This window comes from Mustela nivalis (assembly GCF_964662115.1).
Source record: "Mustela nivalis genome assembly, chromosome: 4".
In the NCBI taxonomy this organism is placed as follows: Eukaryota; Metazoa; Chordata; class Mammalia; order Carnivora; family Mustelidae; genus Mustela; species Mustela nivalis.
This window is the reverse complement of record NC_139023.1, coordinates 12,172,442-12,189,915: the sequence shown is the minus strand read 5'-3', so window position 1 is coordinate 12,189,915 and position 17,474 is coordinate 12,172,442. Positions and strand designations below refer to the sequence as shown.

The window sequence follows — 17,474 nt, the reverse complement described above, 5'->3', positions numbered from 1 at the left end:
TTAGTCCTTTTAGATATTTTTATTGAAGGACATTTCTAAGCCATTTTTGAAATAATTCATGTGATAGATTAAGGGAGAATATTTGGAATTCATGATTACTGTGATTTTGACTGTTTAGTAAGACCGCCATGAATGTTTAAAGACAGGCATCTTTATATGGTATTTTCATTAAATACCAGTTGAAACCCTTTTGAAGAGAAATTCTTGTCCTGAATTTTAATTTTTTTCATTATTATTATATTTTTTATAATTTTTGAAATGCCATTAGAACATCTTCATTGAAGTTTTCTGACTAGAAGGAAGCTGTATGAAAAGTATGTGTACCTAGGTTTTCAAGTCTACAAATGAAATTAAAAGTGGTGGTTTAAAATAAACCAAAATCTTTGACTCATAGGTTCTACTCATAGTAGAATATGTTTCTATTCATAGTTTCTACACGTAACTTTGACAAGAAGTAGTCTGCTTTCATTGCTCATAAATGAACTGTTGGTAGTTGAAAATAAAAATTCATTTAAAAAAGTCTATTCATTAGTAACTACAAAGTTAATATTTTAGTGTAGGTAGCAGTTCTTAGTTATCAAAGTTGTTGGCACACACTAACATGTTTTTCCTCCACTGTGTTAAGGTAGATAACCCTGTCCTGATATTTTTGTATTTTGCACAAAGAGATATTCCTTTGTTTGTAGAGGACAATTGTCACAGAGTTTTAAGCAACTGCATAGGTATATTAAACTTTGGAGATTCTGCAGTTTTAGTTTTTACCCTTATATAAGTACATGGAACACTTTAGAAAGGTGTTTTTTTGTTTGTTTGTTTGTGCCCCCCCCCCCCCAAAAAAAACCTTTGAAGGAAGTTTTTGGAATCCTGTATGGTGATCAGCCTTGAGAAGGAAGTCTCCAAGTCAGTCTATTTTTGTTCTTGTCCTTCAGGAAAATACAAGTCTATTGAAAGTTTCTTCTGTTTTCTTTTTGTAAATTACTACTTTCCTATTCTAGGAAATTGAACTTGAATGTGGAACCCAGCTTTGTCTTCTATTTCCCCCCGATGAAAGTATTGACTTGTATCAGGTCATTCATAAAATGCGTCACAAGAGAAGAATGCATTCTCAGCCCCGATCAAGAGGACGTCCATCCCGTCGAGAACCAGTCCGGGATGTGGGAAGGTTAGAAACGTTCTTTGGACTGATAATAGGCACATGTATCAGAATAACATGATGGAGGAATGTGATTCGTCAAAAGTTTGTCCTGCGGTAAAGAAGAAAGAGAAAATCCTCAAATCAAGCTGCATGGACTAGTTTGTGGCTTCATTGAGGATTTCACATGGTCACCTTGGTCTCAGTCATTTTTCAAGAGGAAAATGGGGATCTTTCCTTATGCAGAAAAAATTATTTGCTAAAGAGTGATAACCGTTTAAATTAGATAATATTCTGATTATACAATGTATACAATTGAAATGAGGTAGGCCTTTGTTGCTCAGAACAGGCTAGAAAGGAGGAAGAGGAGGAAGTCTTTATTTGCAAAAATTGTTAATATTTTGTAAAAAGCCTTTTCTTTCAGGTGTGTCTCTGGATAAGCCTTATCAGATATGGGACTTTTATAAAGGATCACTAATGTTTTTTCAGAAGATGACGCCTCATTTAGAGGATAAAATGTTTTAAGTTATTTTGATATTCAAGAGGAGCATTATTGGGACTGTTTCAGATTTTACCATCGTGATGTGTTAACCCCATTGCCAAATATTCTCTAACATGTACCCAGTGAATTCACACATCTTGCTGAGCTTCTGAAAACAATAGGTTCTTTCCAAAGGGGATCAAGTGGCCCTGGGAGACCCGGCAACAAACCGAAAAGAAGGGCTGTTGCTGTGTCTGTTTACAACTTTCCAGATGCTGGCAGTACCTGTGGACTTAAAGTGTTTTTTAGAGGATCGCCATGGTTATTGATCACTACTTTATGAACTAAGCAGCATTTTCCAGGAAAAGGGGGTTTAACTTGTTACAGAATTGGAGAAGTCTTTGCAAAGGACTGGTTTAAGCCCTTCCACCCAGCACCTTTCCCTGTGTAGATTTGCATACAGCTAAACCTAAAATATTCTGCTAAAGACTGTTGGATGTATGGTTGATGGGATGAAACGTTTGGTTAAGTTTCCTTTTGGTGGAAACATCCTGTGGTAGGTACAGATAATCCAACAAGAGTCCCCATTTCTTTGAGCTTAAAAAGGACACTGTCGAGTAGGTAGGAGGAAACCTGGCAGAGCCCCCTTATTTTTGGCCTTAAAGGACTGAACACCAAGATGTCTTTTGAAGTTTTAAGCTAAGAGGTTTCCAGTGCAATACAATATATACAAGTGAAGTTTTTACCTCAGTTTTGCAATGGACTGCAAACTATACTTATTACACCACTACACCTTCTCTCAAGCCTGCCAGGGCCTCCATATATGTATGTGGCTTACAGCTTACAGTCAGTAGTTGGACTACTGTATGAACTGTTACTATCATGTTTTATACCGGTCGTAAATGCACTCCCCAAACTACAGGAAAGCGGTATGTTTATTTTTTAAACCAGCTTTTAATTTTCTTAGTATTATTTATTGTAGATGCAACTGTTTTTATTTTGTTGGGGGGGTTTGGGGTTACTGCACTTTGCAGTTTGAGTGAACTTGTGTTGGAAAAGTTAATGAAAGCAGTTGATAAAGAAGTAGCTGGAAAACTAGCGATGCCAGGTTATTATAGAATTTTTATTTGGCATTAAGGGTAAAATATTTATTACCAGAAAACTTGGAATTTTCGTTTTTATTTTGTGTAGTTCTTTATCAAATGCTAAATAAAATGAAGTGTATTTATGATGTATTACATTAACCCTTGAGATTTATGGGAGACCATAAAGAGCAGCCCTCTGTAGACAGTAAAATTTCATCTTCTAAAGAATATATTTTGAAATTGTTTAATGAACTCTGTTAAAACTGCCCCAGCTTTATTTTAAGGCATTGTCTCTAGAAAAAATTCCCTTAATTCTAAATGTTATTAACTAGAATTAGTTTTTCAAAGTATTAAGATTTTTAAAACTTTCCTGTAAAGTCACTATAAGTATCAGATTTTCTGTATGATCATGTGAAAAGCATAATTTTGTGCAAAGCAAAAAGAAATAAGAATTCTTTATTTTGTTTAGACTTCTAAAATGATACTAATAATTTTGAATATATAGATTTTAGAGTTACCTGTTGTGTGTAATGATGATAGTTTTTTTTTTTTTTTTTTAATTTCCTTGCTTTTTCACCTGAATGGAGACTTTATTTGGGAAAGTATTTTGTTAAACTGGATATTTACATTAGTTTGAGGGCCGCTCATTTACTTTTGTTTAAAATACTAAAATTTGATTTACATGTTTTGAACAGTCTATTTCCAAGTTTCTCATCATAGTAGGAGGATTATAGAGAATATTTGTTTCCAACAATACATTCAAGAATTGATTTATAATAATTAGAGGAATTAAAATTTAGAAATTTTAAAATTTGTTAGCTAGAAATTAGGATGTTATTTTAAAGGAAATAATGGGCTTTTCTTTGTACTTCTGTCAGAAACTCTTGCATTGCTGTTTGTTGTCCCAGCAGTTTTTGGTTTAATTTCTAATGTGTCTAATTTGTGTAGGCGTCGACCAGAAGATTATGATATTCATAACAGCAGAAAGAAACCAAGGATTGACTATGCCCCTGAGTTTCACCAGAGACCAGGTTAATATTTTATAATCGTGCAGATATTTGACTTAAAATTATGAAACAACAACAACAACAACAACAACAAAACATTTATTACAATTCTGTAGTTCTAAAAGTGAGAAAATTTTAGGACATGACTACTTAAGCCATAGGAGATTATCAATAGCTGTCACTTAAATTCTATTTTGTGAAGGCTACCTAATCTATTGTAGTGTGACTCATTATCATAATCTGTTAATTACCCAGTGTTGCTAATTTATAATTATTTCACGAGTGGAAACTGCACAAATGTTTTAACATTAAAAGTGGTTAGGGAAAGCAGTGATTTTACACTTTATTCTTTTTATATCCTGTTATACTTAGTATCTTATGTGGTAAATAGCTTTAATTAGACACTGAAGTTATATTTTTCTAAATAAAAATCTTTAACATCATGTTTTTAGAGAGGAATGAGAAGTACTTGTTTTGTAATCTACACAGCAGCTTTTCAGCTAGTCGTTCCCTTACCAGAGTTAAAAAAGGTGAACCGTATTTAAGAGAAGATACTTATTTAATAACAGTTAATACACATAAAAATTAGGCAATTTGAAAATTGGTATTAGCATTATAGCATTTTTACATAACCAGTGGCTTGATAAACCTCATTCTTACCCAAAATGGGATATTCTGGAGAGTGAAATTAGTTTTTCCACAGTAACATGGCCACGCAAATGTTTTCACATTTTAATTTGCTGAGTCTTTACTAAAGAAGGGGAGAAAGAATATTTCTTTTCTTCACTAAGGTTCTTCACTTAAAATGTATAATTTCATTTTTGTGACTTTTGCAGTTCTGTTTTTCTCCCCCTTAAGTTTGCATTTTTTAAAACTATCTGGTTGACTTAGCAAAACTTGTGTATACCTAAGATGGAAGGTAAACATTTGTTTTAAGGAAGTCCTGTTACAGTGTCCTCAAAGATAATTCCTCTGCCCTTACTTTCCTTATGGTGCAGAATGAAGAAATTTTCTATCTAGCGAGAATTGGGGTGTGGATTTAGAAGATTCATATGAAAACCTCTCTAGCAGTTTATAATTCTGTGATATCAGTAAGTTATTTAGTTACTTCCTAGATTATCATGTAATCTGAGAAGAAAATCTGAAAATGGAATAATACAATAATAGCATCACTTAATAGCATCACTGTATTTCATGGGAAGAGTTGAAATGAGTGGTAAGGAAGGTTTAATTATAATGCCATAATAAAAAATATAAATTTGATTTACTAAAATGCTTGATGTTTGAACAGGGTATTTAAAGGATCCACGATACCAGGAAGTAGACAGGTAAGTTGGGTTCACTCTTGCTTAGTTCTAAATTACATTCTTGGAACTAGTTTATGAATTACCTGAATTTAGTTTCACAAATCTTATTCCCAACAGACGATTTTCAGGAGTTCGCCGAGATGTGTTTTTAAATGGAGTAAGTATTTTATTTTATGTATTTAATGTTCGTAAAACCAGGATCTGATTTACTTTTTAGTTCTGGATGTAATTTTTATTATTGACATTAATATTTTTCATTTTAGTCCTACAATGATTATGTGAGGGAATTTCATAACATGGGACCACCACCGCCTTGGCAAGGAATGGTTTGTATTCTTTTTCTGCAAATTATTTAATTTCATTCACAGTTCCATATATTTTGAACGCTTATTTGAAATGTGGTTGTTACAGTTACCCATTAAGAGATTTAAAATATATATCTTCAGTGATAAAGAGTTGGGGGACTATTTTTAAAACTAAAGATTAATAATGATTTGTGTTGTTTCAAGTTTATTAAGTGTTAGGGTTTTTTATTGTAGTGGTTAGTATTGCAAACTGCCTGGGTTCAAATGTTTTCCCTTCTCAACTCAGTGACCTTGGACAAGTATCATAATATGTTTCTTAGTTTTTCTTATCTGTAAAACTCAGTGAGCATTTGTTCATTCTTTGGCTCATCGAATATTTAGTGTCCATTCTGTGCAAGGCACTCTGCTTTAGGCTGCGTTGGTGAATGAAATGGATAATGTGTCTGTATGGTTTGAAATTTAATGAATATCAGTGTTGACCTCATGGGAGTGTAGAGAAGATAATTTACAAAATACATGTAAAGTTTAGCATAGTGTTTTTGATCCCAATACTCAGTAAATTCTTCCTATAAAATAAGAAAGAACCCCTGAGATCTTTACACTTTCATACCCCTGGGTGGCGCAGTCGATTAGGCGTCTGATTGTTGGCTTCTGTTCAGATGGTGGTCTCTATCTAGGTCTTGGATCTAGCCCCGTGTCAGGCTACATGCTCAGCATGGAGTCTGCTTGGGATTCTCTCCCCCTCTGCCCCTCCTACTTTTGCTCTGTTTCTAAAATAAATAAATCTTAAAAAAAAAAAAAATAAGGTTAATTAAATCCTGTGCATAATTTTTTTTCCTGTGCACAATTTTTAGTTTTTCTTCTTTCTGTAAGAAAACTGAATCTTAGAGTATCTTTGAAGGTATTGAGGATAGCTAAAACATTAGTTCCTGAGAAATAAAAAATTGGGGAATGTAAGTAGTTCTTATTGTTTATGTTTTTTTTTTTTCTTTAAATGCTGCCTGTAATATGGCCTCTTCATCTGACTTACTTCACTTAAGGTACTGTATGCAGATAGATGAATTGCTTTCCTTTAGATTCTGGGAAATTTTAAAAATTTTTAACAAGAATATTATCTTGATGCTAACTAGGAAAGTAATCTTTGATTTGCCCTTAACTCATTTTATAATGGCATTTAAAAATTTAGTAGGTCCTGGAGGTTTTGTTTTTTTTTTTAAGGGTAGATGTTTGATTAGTGGTTAAGATGATTGATTCTAGAGCTGGATGCCAGATGTCCCAACTCCACCTTTTTACTAGCAGTGATTTTAAGCAAGTTACTTAACCAGTTGCTTAGTTTCCCTTTTTTTGTAACTAGAATAACCAACACCTATCTCATTGGGTTGATGCAAGAATTAAATAAGATGTTTAAAGTGCTTAGGACAGTGCCTAGCTTAGTGTAAGCACTGTATACTGATTTGTTTTGTTCTGTTCGTATTTAAATGATAGGTTATGAAAGTGTAAGCATGTTAAATCTTAATAGATGTATAATTAGTTTGTTACATGTTTTCAGCAAGCACATAAAGAGGGTATTTTGTCAAAGTAAATGGATCATACAGATTATTAAATTGTTTGGGATTGGTAGTTTGTATAGGGAAATTCTAAGAATGGTTTATTTGCAAGGATATTTGGTAGATGTTTATGGAAGTGGTTTTCTTTTTTTAGGCTCCTTATCCTGGAATGGAACAGCCTCCACATCATCCTTACTATCAGCACCATGCTCCGCCTCCGCAGGCTCATCCCCCTTACTCAGGCCACCACCCAGTACCACATGAAGCAAGATACAGAGATAAGCGAGTAGTAAGTGCATGAGAAGGCTCAAGTTGAGGGAACAGCTTTGAATTCTGCTGATAATTTAAATGGTTGCTAGATTATGTTGAGTGGTAGACTGTTTCATATTCTTACTGACTGCTGTTTTGAAGTAATTCACAACTTTTTTTTTTTAATTTTTTTTTTACAACTTTTAATTAAAAATGGGTAATCCCTTTGGATTATTTGAATAGACTTTCTTTTCACTGATCAAGGAGACGGCTCAAGTTGTGGCTACTTTGCTTTGTAACTCTTGGTTGATATCAGAGATAGCATATAGTAGGATATTTTCTTTCGTACAGGAGTCTTCAATTATAACTGTAATTATTACTGCCAATAAGTATTTCTAAGCTTTCTGTATATGTGGACTCCATTTTCACAGGATAGATGTTTGTATATTAAGTTAGTTAATAGGTTATTTCTAGTCTCATTTAGTTACTTGTTTCTCTGCCAAATTTTGTTGGTTCACCTCGTCTGATTCTTAAGATGATGCTAACAAATGACAGATGTTAAGAGAGGCAGATGAGTAATTGTCCTTTAGTAATTATTGGTTCTAATAATTTAGTATGGTTGATTTGGAAAGTTTTTTTGATCAAAACGGTGAATTAAAGCAATCTCTAGTTAGAGATGTCTGGGTTTTCATTAGACTAGTTAGATAGAGGTTGTTAATTAAGTGATTAATACCCTTTTTTTCCCCCTAATAGTACTTGTGTCTTTTAAAACTGAAATTATCTCCTTGTACTTTTTATTGCAGTTCCTTTGTGTATAAATTTGATAGTCTTAGAAAGGTAGTTTGGTTGTTAAGGTGTGATCTACAGTCTGGAAATCCCTAACCTCCTCCCTGCCACCATACGTGACATGATGAATTTTTTGGCAGGGCCAAATAAACATTCTTTATCTTCCCACTTTGTTGAAGAGCATGCATATTTGAGAGTAGGCCAGAGTAGAGTAGCCCAGCCTACCTTTGAGATACTTTGATTTATTTTCTTAATCTCATAAAGATACTGATTCTTCAAAATTAAATCATTATGATCTTTAATATTCAGTGAAACAATTTGAGAATCCTAATTGACTAACAGACTTACTTTTCAGTTACACAGGAAGAGATACATAGTCTCTATATGATAAAATCTTAGTTGTCTAGATGGGTTGTGGTGTTTTTAAAAATGCCTTTTATAAATGATTACATAATTTTCAAAATAGGGATTTTTCCTATGATTCTTTTGTGAAAGGATACTTGCCCTTTTTATTTAATTTTTTGGTTAGTGTATATATTTTATACTAATATTCATGTATTCATTGTAAGAGGTAAGGTGGAATTGTGTTTTTGAACCTTATATTCTGAATATTTGAGCTGACTTGAAAAAAGACCGAGTTTAGTAAGTAATAGTGAGTTGAGAATAAGAGTAGAAAGCCAGAGCAGGGATCAAGCTTACAGGTAGCCATAGTGACAACTTGGACCTCACTTAGACAGTTGCTCATCTTATCCTCTCTCGTCGTCCTCAGCCTTTTATGTATTATTAGATCTGCGTGGAGTAGTCTTTGCAATCTTACTAAAGTACTTATTTTCTTAAAATTATGTCCTATTTCAAAAGTTGTCATTAGCATTGCTTCAGTTTAAAAGAATATCTGGAATATAAGAATTCCTGATTTTACCATAAGAGGGCAGAGTTGGTTCAGGTTAGTTTGTAGAATTAAAGAAGGGGAAAAAGAGTTCACCTATTGCAGAAAAACATTGATGATAATCAGCATAGTTGGCTTCAGGCTTGTATCCATGTTGGCTGATAGTCATCTCTAGATAATTACTTTGGCCTAAATCTTTTTAAGAAGATTGGATGGAAAAGTCATTGAAGTTATAGAGCAGACTGCACGAATTGAGTTCCAATAGATTTGAATAATTTCTGTTGTAGGTTTCTAGTAAGACATCAAAATCCTTTTTCTAAGCAGTGTCAAAATTGCATTTTGTGAGTTAAGGCATTAGTACAGTTTTCTAGATATTTTCTCTATCGTACAGTAATTATAATATAGGGACTCATAAGTGCCTTTTTTTTTTTTAAACATACCTAACCAATTTTTTAACCTTTTCTAGCATGATTATGACATGAGGGTGGATGATTTCCTTCGGCGCACACAAGCGGTTGTCAGTGGTCGGAGAAGTAGACCCCGTGAAAGAGATCGCGAGCGTGAGCGAGACCGCCCTAGAGATAATAGAAGAGACAGAGAACGAGATAGAGGACGTGATAGAGAAAGAGAAAGAGAGCGATTATGTGACCGGGACAGAGACCGAGGGGAGAGAGGTCGATATAGAAGATAATGCGCTTTTGGAAGCACTGATTGTTTAAAGATAAAGAAAAATCTTGTATTTTTTTTTTTTTTTAATTTTGTGTGTGTTTACAAGTAGTAAATTTATTTTCAGCGGTCTACTTAAAGTTCATTGTGTAGAAGGGATTATTATATCCCTCTTTGTTCCAAGCATGCAGTATAATAAGAACTGGAAAAACTCAAATCCTCCAAAAATGCACAGTTGACAGTTTGAGTTGACACTTTTATTGGAGCAGAATGGAACAGTCCAAGAATGTAGATAATTGATTCATTCTCCGTAAATGTTCATCTGCTTATAGTATGTTCATCCTAGAGTTATTATTTTATTTGTTTTCTTTTTTTCGGATCTTGATTGATGACTGCCATGATATTTTGCTTTGATGTGTTTCTAAATGTAGTTGCACACGGTTCAGTAAAAATGCTGCTATCAAGTATGCAAATATTGAAGTATGATGGTTTGACAGTATGGCAGTGTTGTAGCAGCCTCTTTGTTTCTCCCTTTCCCTCTTTTTTTTATCTTAAAAAGTCACTTTTTATTTTTCTTCAGTCTTCAATGATGAGAGCAATATTAAGAAGACATTGCTATCTAATTTTTAATCTTTTTAAATAAAAAATTCCTATGTTCAGTAGCATGGCTGATGCTGGCCTTTAGCCTTCCCTCCAAACTGTATCCATTGGCTTGGAATGTTCCCAACTTGCGTGTGTGGCAGCGGAAGATAATTCCCATATTCTACATGGCTACTGTTTTGTATAAAATAAATTGGTAAAGATTGACACTTATTCTGTTGTACTTCTTTCTTGTCTGTTTGCAAGTTTGTTTTCTTACGCATTCGTGGACACAAAATAACGCTTTGTTTTAGGAACTGTAGGAACCCTGGTTACTCTTCATCTTTTTTTGCATAGTTTACAGAAGTGATTGACCTAGGCCAGTTATGTTAAAAGCTTAGTTCTGTTTCTAATGTAAGAACTAATGGTACTTGCTGGGATTATGTTGATATTTGGTTAAGTATTTATTCTTCTAACATTCTTGGATCTACTCTGGTGACAGGATTATTTCCTTATTTCAGGCTTTCTGTTTTCATCTTTGATAAGTGAACAACTTTAAAGACGTTTTTCTATCTTTTAAAATCTACTTCTAAATTAACCTCTTACAGATAACATCGTTTAAGTTAACCATCAATCCTTCCCAGTGGTAACAAGCTATATAAAATAAATGGCCACAGAAGAATATAGTTTATGAATACAGTTTACAGAAGACTTTGTTGCATTTCAGTTTCTTGAGTTATACCTGAAACTTTGGCTTTTAATATTTAAACATTTGGGATATTTAAATATATGACCCCCTTGGTGTTGTACCAAATCACGATCGCAATTTTGTATTTAATCTGTGTTGGTCTGAAAAGGGGAATGCATGAACTTCACTCCTGAAAGACACTTAAAACTATCAGTTTACTGCTTTTATATTCTCCCTGGCATTTAGAATATTTTTTCTGTGTACTCATAATTAATAGTTTTATTTATCTATTGCAAAAATTAAGCCTGAGGATATATGTTATGTGTGCAGTATGGTAGAGAAGAGAGAACATTTAGCTGGTTGTTACAAAACCTGGGTTCTAGTGTATCATTGCCTTCAGTTAGACTGAAAACAGTTGGCGATACAGGGGAAGTCACTTAAGTGACATTTGTATTCATCAGTAAGTTACAGTTAATATAATAGCTAAGGGTTTTTATTCTTGCCCTTTAAACTGAAAGCTTCTAAGATACAGAGGAATCAACAAAAATGTTATTTTAAGAAATAACCAGTTACACAAAATTAGGTAATATTAAAGTAATTTTTCTGAAATAATCATAGTAAGAAATTGTAAGTCGTATTCAACAGTCTGCAAAGGTACTTTGTGCTTCATCCTCCTGTAACATCCCACTTCCTATTTTTATAGATGAGGAGACACCCAGAGAGATTAAACTTGCCCAAAAGGACAAAAGTAGCAATTGATGGAACAAGTTTACATCCGTATTTTTATCTAATTTGGTATTTCAAGGGAAGCCATTTCATCTGTTTTGGAAAGAAATAGAACATAAATTAATGTATATTTAAAACAATGATGCCAGGTTCTACTAAGGATATTAAACATATTGTCTTCAAGCTTTCTTACTAAGAGAGGTATTTCCTAAAGTGTCTGGTCACTAGCTTGTGCTTTGTATTTGGGTCTTAAGAAGGTTATTAACTATCCACTTAGTTTATTCTAAATATTTAGCTAACATGTATTGAATTCTTACTAATATACTTATTTGATAATTTAATAATTATTAATTATAATTAATTTAATCCTCCCAATAACTTTTCTTCTGGTTTTTTTTTTTTTTTTTTTGAGGAGGAAACTAACAGGAATGTGGTATGAAAGGTTGCTTTATAATTTTATCCCCTATGCAGAGGAGTCAAAGTAATATATCTGTAAAATTGAAATGTTTGATTAGCTAATTGAAGACGTGATAGTTTTTTTTACTGTGAGAGGTGTGGTTTCTTCCATGGACTATGTGATGTTAATCTAAAACTCTCTACATCAGTAACAAGCACTGTACCATATGTTGAAGTCAAAAACAAAATTCAGTTATTCAAAGTTTAGAAATCAGTCCAGGATTTTATTATCTGGAGTAAAAGTTCAAGAGAGTGAAACTGAATTCAGGTATGTTACTTCTCTTTTGGCTTTGCTTTCCCTCTATAATGGCTTTATTCTTAGTTGTACTCTAAGTGTTCTAAAAATGTCCCGTCACCACCTCCAGTCTCCTGTACCCATATACTTAGCAGTGTCAGAAGGAGAGAGAGCAGTTTTCCACTGAGTTGATCATTTCCTCAAAAGGACTGAATAGCTATGCTAGTTTTCATGGAGCCAGCTCTGATCTAATATGTGTTCTAATGTGTGTTCAGGGAAGTGGGGTTCTTAGACCAGCCAGTGTGGAAGACAAAAGAGGCAGGTGATATAATACAGTCCGCTCCAGGGGAATTACATTAGGAAGGACAGTTTCCAAATGACAACAGATGTCTGATCAAATTTTAATGTACAATCTCATTTAGAACTAATATCTGAATGTCTGACTTTTCACTCACAGAATATTTTGTCGTAGGCATAGCTTCCTTCTGGATATCTCTTTTCATTCTGCTGTAGAAAGCAATGAACACACTTCTGAAGGACATAGATTCTGCCCTGTCATACTATTAAAATTATCTCAAGGGATGTTGGATGTATGGAATAAGAAGAAGGAAATGAGAATTATTGCCAGCATTTCACTGACTATTCTAGAGTTTCCTGACCTCAAGGTAAGGGTGATTGACACATTAGTCATTTTATCCTGATTTTTAATATTACTTGATTTGGGTAGAAAAAATGCCTAATGCAATTTGATACACTTACTAAGAATGAGGCGTGTGACATTATTGAGCCAAACCCTTTTTTTGTGGGGTGGGAAGGCAAACCTTTAGACCTCAAGTTCATTTTAGTAGGTATAGGAATCTTAAAGCTTAATTTACAGTCATCCAAGTCATCTAATTTTTTGGCCTCTTCCTTGTTTCTAAATCTCACACATCTGTGTTTCCCTTTCAGTTTCTTATTTCTGTGTGTGTCTGTGACATCTGAAGGAATGTTCAATCCTACTAATGATATTCAGGGTATAACAGGTCAGTAAACTCATAGTAGATTTGGCTTCCACTGATGTCACTGTCATTTTTAACTTATATGGCAAGAAGGCAGGAGGCTACAGTTAGCCTCTCAAAGTTTCTAAGGGACTCAGTACTTCTGAAATGTAAGCTCAGTTTCTGGCTAAAAATATTAAATCTGTTAGCAAATATCTGGCTTATAGAATGCAAAAATGCATACTTTCTGGTTCATTTGTAGTATATTTGAGAAGTGGATGAGAATTTTGGTACAAATGAATACATTTTTTAAGATTTTATTTATTAGCACAAGCAAGGGGAGTGGGAGAGGGAGAAGCAGGCTTCCTGGATGCAGGAATTGATCCTCACCTAGGGTCATGACTTGAGCCAAAGGCAGATGCTTGACCGACTGAGCCATCAAGGTGCTTGATACAAATTAAGACTTAAGTGGTTTTAATGGGGACATTTCCTTTAAATGAAAGAAGTATTTTCTGTTTAACTTCATAAAGTTTTTAACTGAAAATTAATGTAGAATGTTATTGGGATTAAGTTTAAGCTCAAAACATTAATTTGTTATTTTTGTGTTTTCAAACTTTAAATGCTCGTGAAAAAATTTCAAAAATTGGGGCTATTATCGTACATATTGTCATTCTTTGTAAGCAGACATCTTCAGAAACATGCATTGTAGTATAGCAAGTGTCATCACTGTCCTGAGGACACACAGTTTGAGAATTTGAGAACAGACCCCATGGACTTTCTATTTATAAATCTTAAATAATGGTTATGATGAATCTTACTGATTTCCTATATGGCCTCCATTCTTTTATTCACCCTGACAGTTCTTTATCATTTAACTATCCTGTCCTACCATAACCTGTGTGATTGAGGAATAGCTGGCCCCATCCTCAGAGTAGACTTGATTGGCCTTATATTAGGTTATTACCCTAGGAACTTAGTCCGGGCATGGCATTCCTTTTGCCAGGGCTTGGCTTAGAACTGAGCAGTTTACCATACATAGGCCAATGAAATGCCATGGGAGTTTTTCTGAGGACTTCTGGGAAAGAGATTTACTTGCTCTCATGGGACAGATACTAGACAAGATACATTTTCACTTCAGGGAACTAAATTACGTGATTCTGAGCCTGGAATTGTTAAAACTACTTTGCGGTTTTGGGAAACTGGTTTAAGATAAATCTAACAAACAAGACAAAGACAGAATTATCTTGCATAATAGAGTAGAATAAAGCTTTTTTAATGTTTGAGGAACTTTCGTTTTTCACTGGACCTTGAAACAATGATCCTGCAGGTACAGTTAGGGATTTGGGAAGAGGTCATAATCTAGTAAAATACAGAGGATGAGGGCATAGTATTATTAGGGACAAACATTATGTTAAAGTACATTTTGGCTTATTCAGAAGCCATACAGGGATATGTTTTGTAACTGGACTCATCAGATCCAAGTGTGGATGTGGAGGAAAGGTGCTCCGAGCACACTGGAGTTGCATAGTAAGAAGTATGTTAAAGGAGGACAATTGTAAGAGAACTTTTATGATGTCACATTTAATCATCACATCATCTCTGGTGGGTGCTTCAGATTTCATTGCATGCAATAAAGTTTGGCTTTGAGCCTCATTGTTTTTGTTTTTTTGTTGTTTATTTTGAGCCTCATTTAACTCAATAGCCCACAATCATTTTTTTTTTAATTTATTGACGTATAATTGACATACAACATTATATTAGTTTGCAAAATGGTCAGCACCGAAGTTTAGTTACTATTATGCAGCAAACTTAATGCAGTGTTATTAACAATATTACCTGTGCTGTACATTGTATCCCTGTGACTACTTTTATAACTGTACCTTTGTACTTAATCGCCTTTACCTATGTTGTCTCCCACCACCAGCCCCTTCTCCTCTGGCAACCACCAGTCTGTTCTCTGTGTTTTGTTTTAGATCCCACTTATAAATGAAATCATACAGCCTTTGTCTTTCTCTGTTAGACCTATTTCACACAGCATGATACCCTCAGGGTTTTTCCCATGTTGTTCATATGACAAGATTGCATTCTTTTTTGTGGCTGAGTAACATTCTAGCCTGTGTATGTGTGCATGCACATGTGAAACACGCACACATGCCTCTGCGTATGCTGTCTTTACCCAGTTTTTCCACTGGTGGACCCTTAGGTTGTTTCATTGTCTTGGCTATTGTTAAGTAATGAAATGAAAATCAGGAGATATATATATATATATATATATATATAAAATCTTCAACCTGGTGTTTTCATTTTCTTTGGGTACATATCCAGTAGTGGCATTGCTGGGTCACATGGTAGCTATATAATTTTTTGAGGAAACTTAACACTGTTTTCTGCAGTGGTTGAATCAATTTACATTCTCCCCAACAGTGCACAAGTGTTCCTTTTTCTCAACATCCTCACCACTACTTATTATTTTTTGTCTTTTTGATAATAGCCATTCTAACAGGCGTGTGGTAATACCTTGTGGTTTCAATGTGCATTTCTCGATTATTAGTGATGTTAGCACTTTTTCATGTACCTTTTGGCCATCTGTATGCCTTTAGATAATGTCCCTTCAGATCTTTTGCCCATTTTTTTTTTTTTTTTAAGATTTTATTTCTTGGGAGAGAGCACACAGGAGCAGGAGTGGGGAAGGATCGAGGGAAGGGGAGAAGCAGACTCCCCACTGAACAGGGAGCCCAAATCAGTGCTTGATCCCAGGACTATGATCTGAGCCAAAGGCAGACACTTAACTGAGCCACCTAAGTGCCACCTTTGCCCATTTTTAAATTGGGTACTTTTTCTGCTGTTGAGTTCTTAGGAATTCATTATATATTGGATATTCACCCTGTATGAGATACGTGATTTGCAAATGTTTTCTGCTATTCTGTAGGTTGCCTTTCATTTTTACTTTGGTACAGTCCCACTTATTTTTGCTTTTGTAGCTTTTGCTTTTAGAGTCCTATCTAAAAAATGGCCAAGACCGATGTCAAGCAGCTCACCAGCCATGTTTTCTTCTAGGAGTTCTGTGATTTCAGGTCTTAAGTTCTGGTCTTCAATAAATTTTGTGTTAACTTGTGTGTGGCATAAAATAGTGATCTATTTTCATGCTTTTGTATGTGGCTGTCCAGTTTTCCCAACACCATTTATTGAAGAGACTGTTCATTCCTCATTGTATATCCTTGGCTGCTTTGTTGTAAATTAATTGACCATATATGCATGGGTTTAAATTTGGATTCCAGATTCTGTTCCATTGTTTTTGATTTTGTTTTTGAAGTAGGTTCCATGCCCAGCATGGAGCCCAGCGTGGGACTTCAACTCATGATCCTGAGACCAAGATCTAAACTGAAATCAAGAGTCTGACGCTTATCTATCTGACTGAGCCACCTAGGCGCCCCACCAGTACCTTACAGTTTTAATTGCTTTGTAATTAAAAAGCTACAAAGCTACTTTATAGCTTTGTAATACAGTTTGAAATCAGGGAGTGTGATACCTCCAGTTTTGTTCCTTTTTCTCAAGGTTGCTTTTACTATTCAGGGTATTGTTCCCATACACATTTTATGATTGTTCTTCTATTTCTGTGGTAAATGCCATTGTAGTTTTGATAAGAATTGCATTGAGTCTATATATTATTTTGGGTAGTATGGACATTTTAACAATACTAATTATTCCCCCCCGGCGAGTACAAAATATCTTTCCATTTATTTGTGTCTTCAGTTTCTTTCAGCAGTGTCATATAGTGTTCAGTATACAGGTCTTTCATTTCCTTGGTTAATTTTTTTGCTAGGTGTTTTATTTTTTTTTGATGCAGTTGTAAATGTGTTTTCTTAATTTCTCTGATAGTTCATTATTAGTGTATAGAAATGCAATGAATTTTTTATATTTGATTTTGTAACCTAGTAACTTCACTGAATTTATTAGTTGTAACAGTGTCCTGAGAGTATCTCTGTTGGCCTCTGGAAGTGTGCCAAACCGGAAGGCTGGCATTTAGGCCATAGCTCTTGAAAATAGGCCTCTTTCTCAGAAAGACTGAGCATATGCTTCTGTCTTCTATCTGTGCAGTGCCCTAGGGATGGTAATCTGCCAAGAGATGCCTTCCCAGTTGTTATAGTCCTACAGGCCTCACAGGGCCAAGTGATCAAGGTCTTCCTCTGAGTTGCAGCTGTAGGATCAGGGACACCAGATGTAAAAACTGGTGATCAGGGGATCATAAAAGCTGCTCTCGGGGGGATTCTCGCACTCTGGAGACTGGTAGAGGGAGAGGATGAAGATGTGAGAGGAGAGGGACGAAAAAGTGTCCAGAGTGGCTCCCAGCAGCCTCTATCC

General features: G+C 34.6%; 1 protein-coding gene and 1 long non-coding RNA gene across 5 annotated transcripts in view; both read left to right on the top strand.

Moving 5' to 3' along the window:
- Positions 1 to 10,264, top strand: part of YTHDC1 (YTH N6-methyladenosine RNA binding protein C1) — a 35,826-nt gene extending 25,562 nt beyond the window's left edge. For 2 of the 4 annotated variants that reach the window (XM_082728031.1, XM_082728033.1), the window contains 7 exons: positions 996 to 1,162; positions 3,647 to 3,729; positions 4,997 to 5,033; positions 5,130 to 5,169; positions 5,276 to 5,338; positions 7,019 to 7,153; positions 9,252 to 10,264. In XM_082728031.1, the coding sequence (XP_082584157.1) occupies positions 996 to 1,162; positions 3,647 to 3,729; positions 4,997 to 5,033; positions 5,130 to 5,169; positions 5,276 to 5,338; positions 7,019 to 7,153; positions 9,252 to 9,476 (750 nt within the window). In that variant the 3' untranslated portion in view covers positions 9,477 to 10,264. Of the gene's footprint in view, positions 1 to 995; positions 1,163 to 3,646; positions 3,730 to 4,996; positions 5,034 to 5,105; positions 5,170 to 5,275; positions 5,339 to 7,018; positions 7,154 to 9,251 lie in introns of all 4 variants that reach the window. The other 2 variants (XM_082728030.1, XM_082728032.1) reach the window with 1 other exon arrangement.
- A 1,631-nt stretch (positions 10,265 to 11,895) lies between these two features.
- LOC309862499 lies at positions 11,896 to 16,814 on the top strand. Its single transcript, XR_014310549.1, has 3 exons — positions 11,896 to 12,800; positions 13,084 to 13,157; positions 16,107 to 16,814. It is a non-coding gene; the product is annotated as an uncharacterized lncRNA (long non-coding RNA).
- Positions 16,815 to 17,474: the final 660 nt, after the last annotated feature.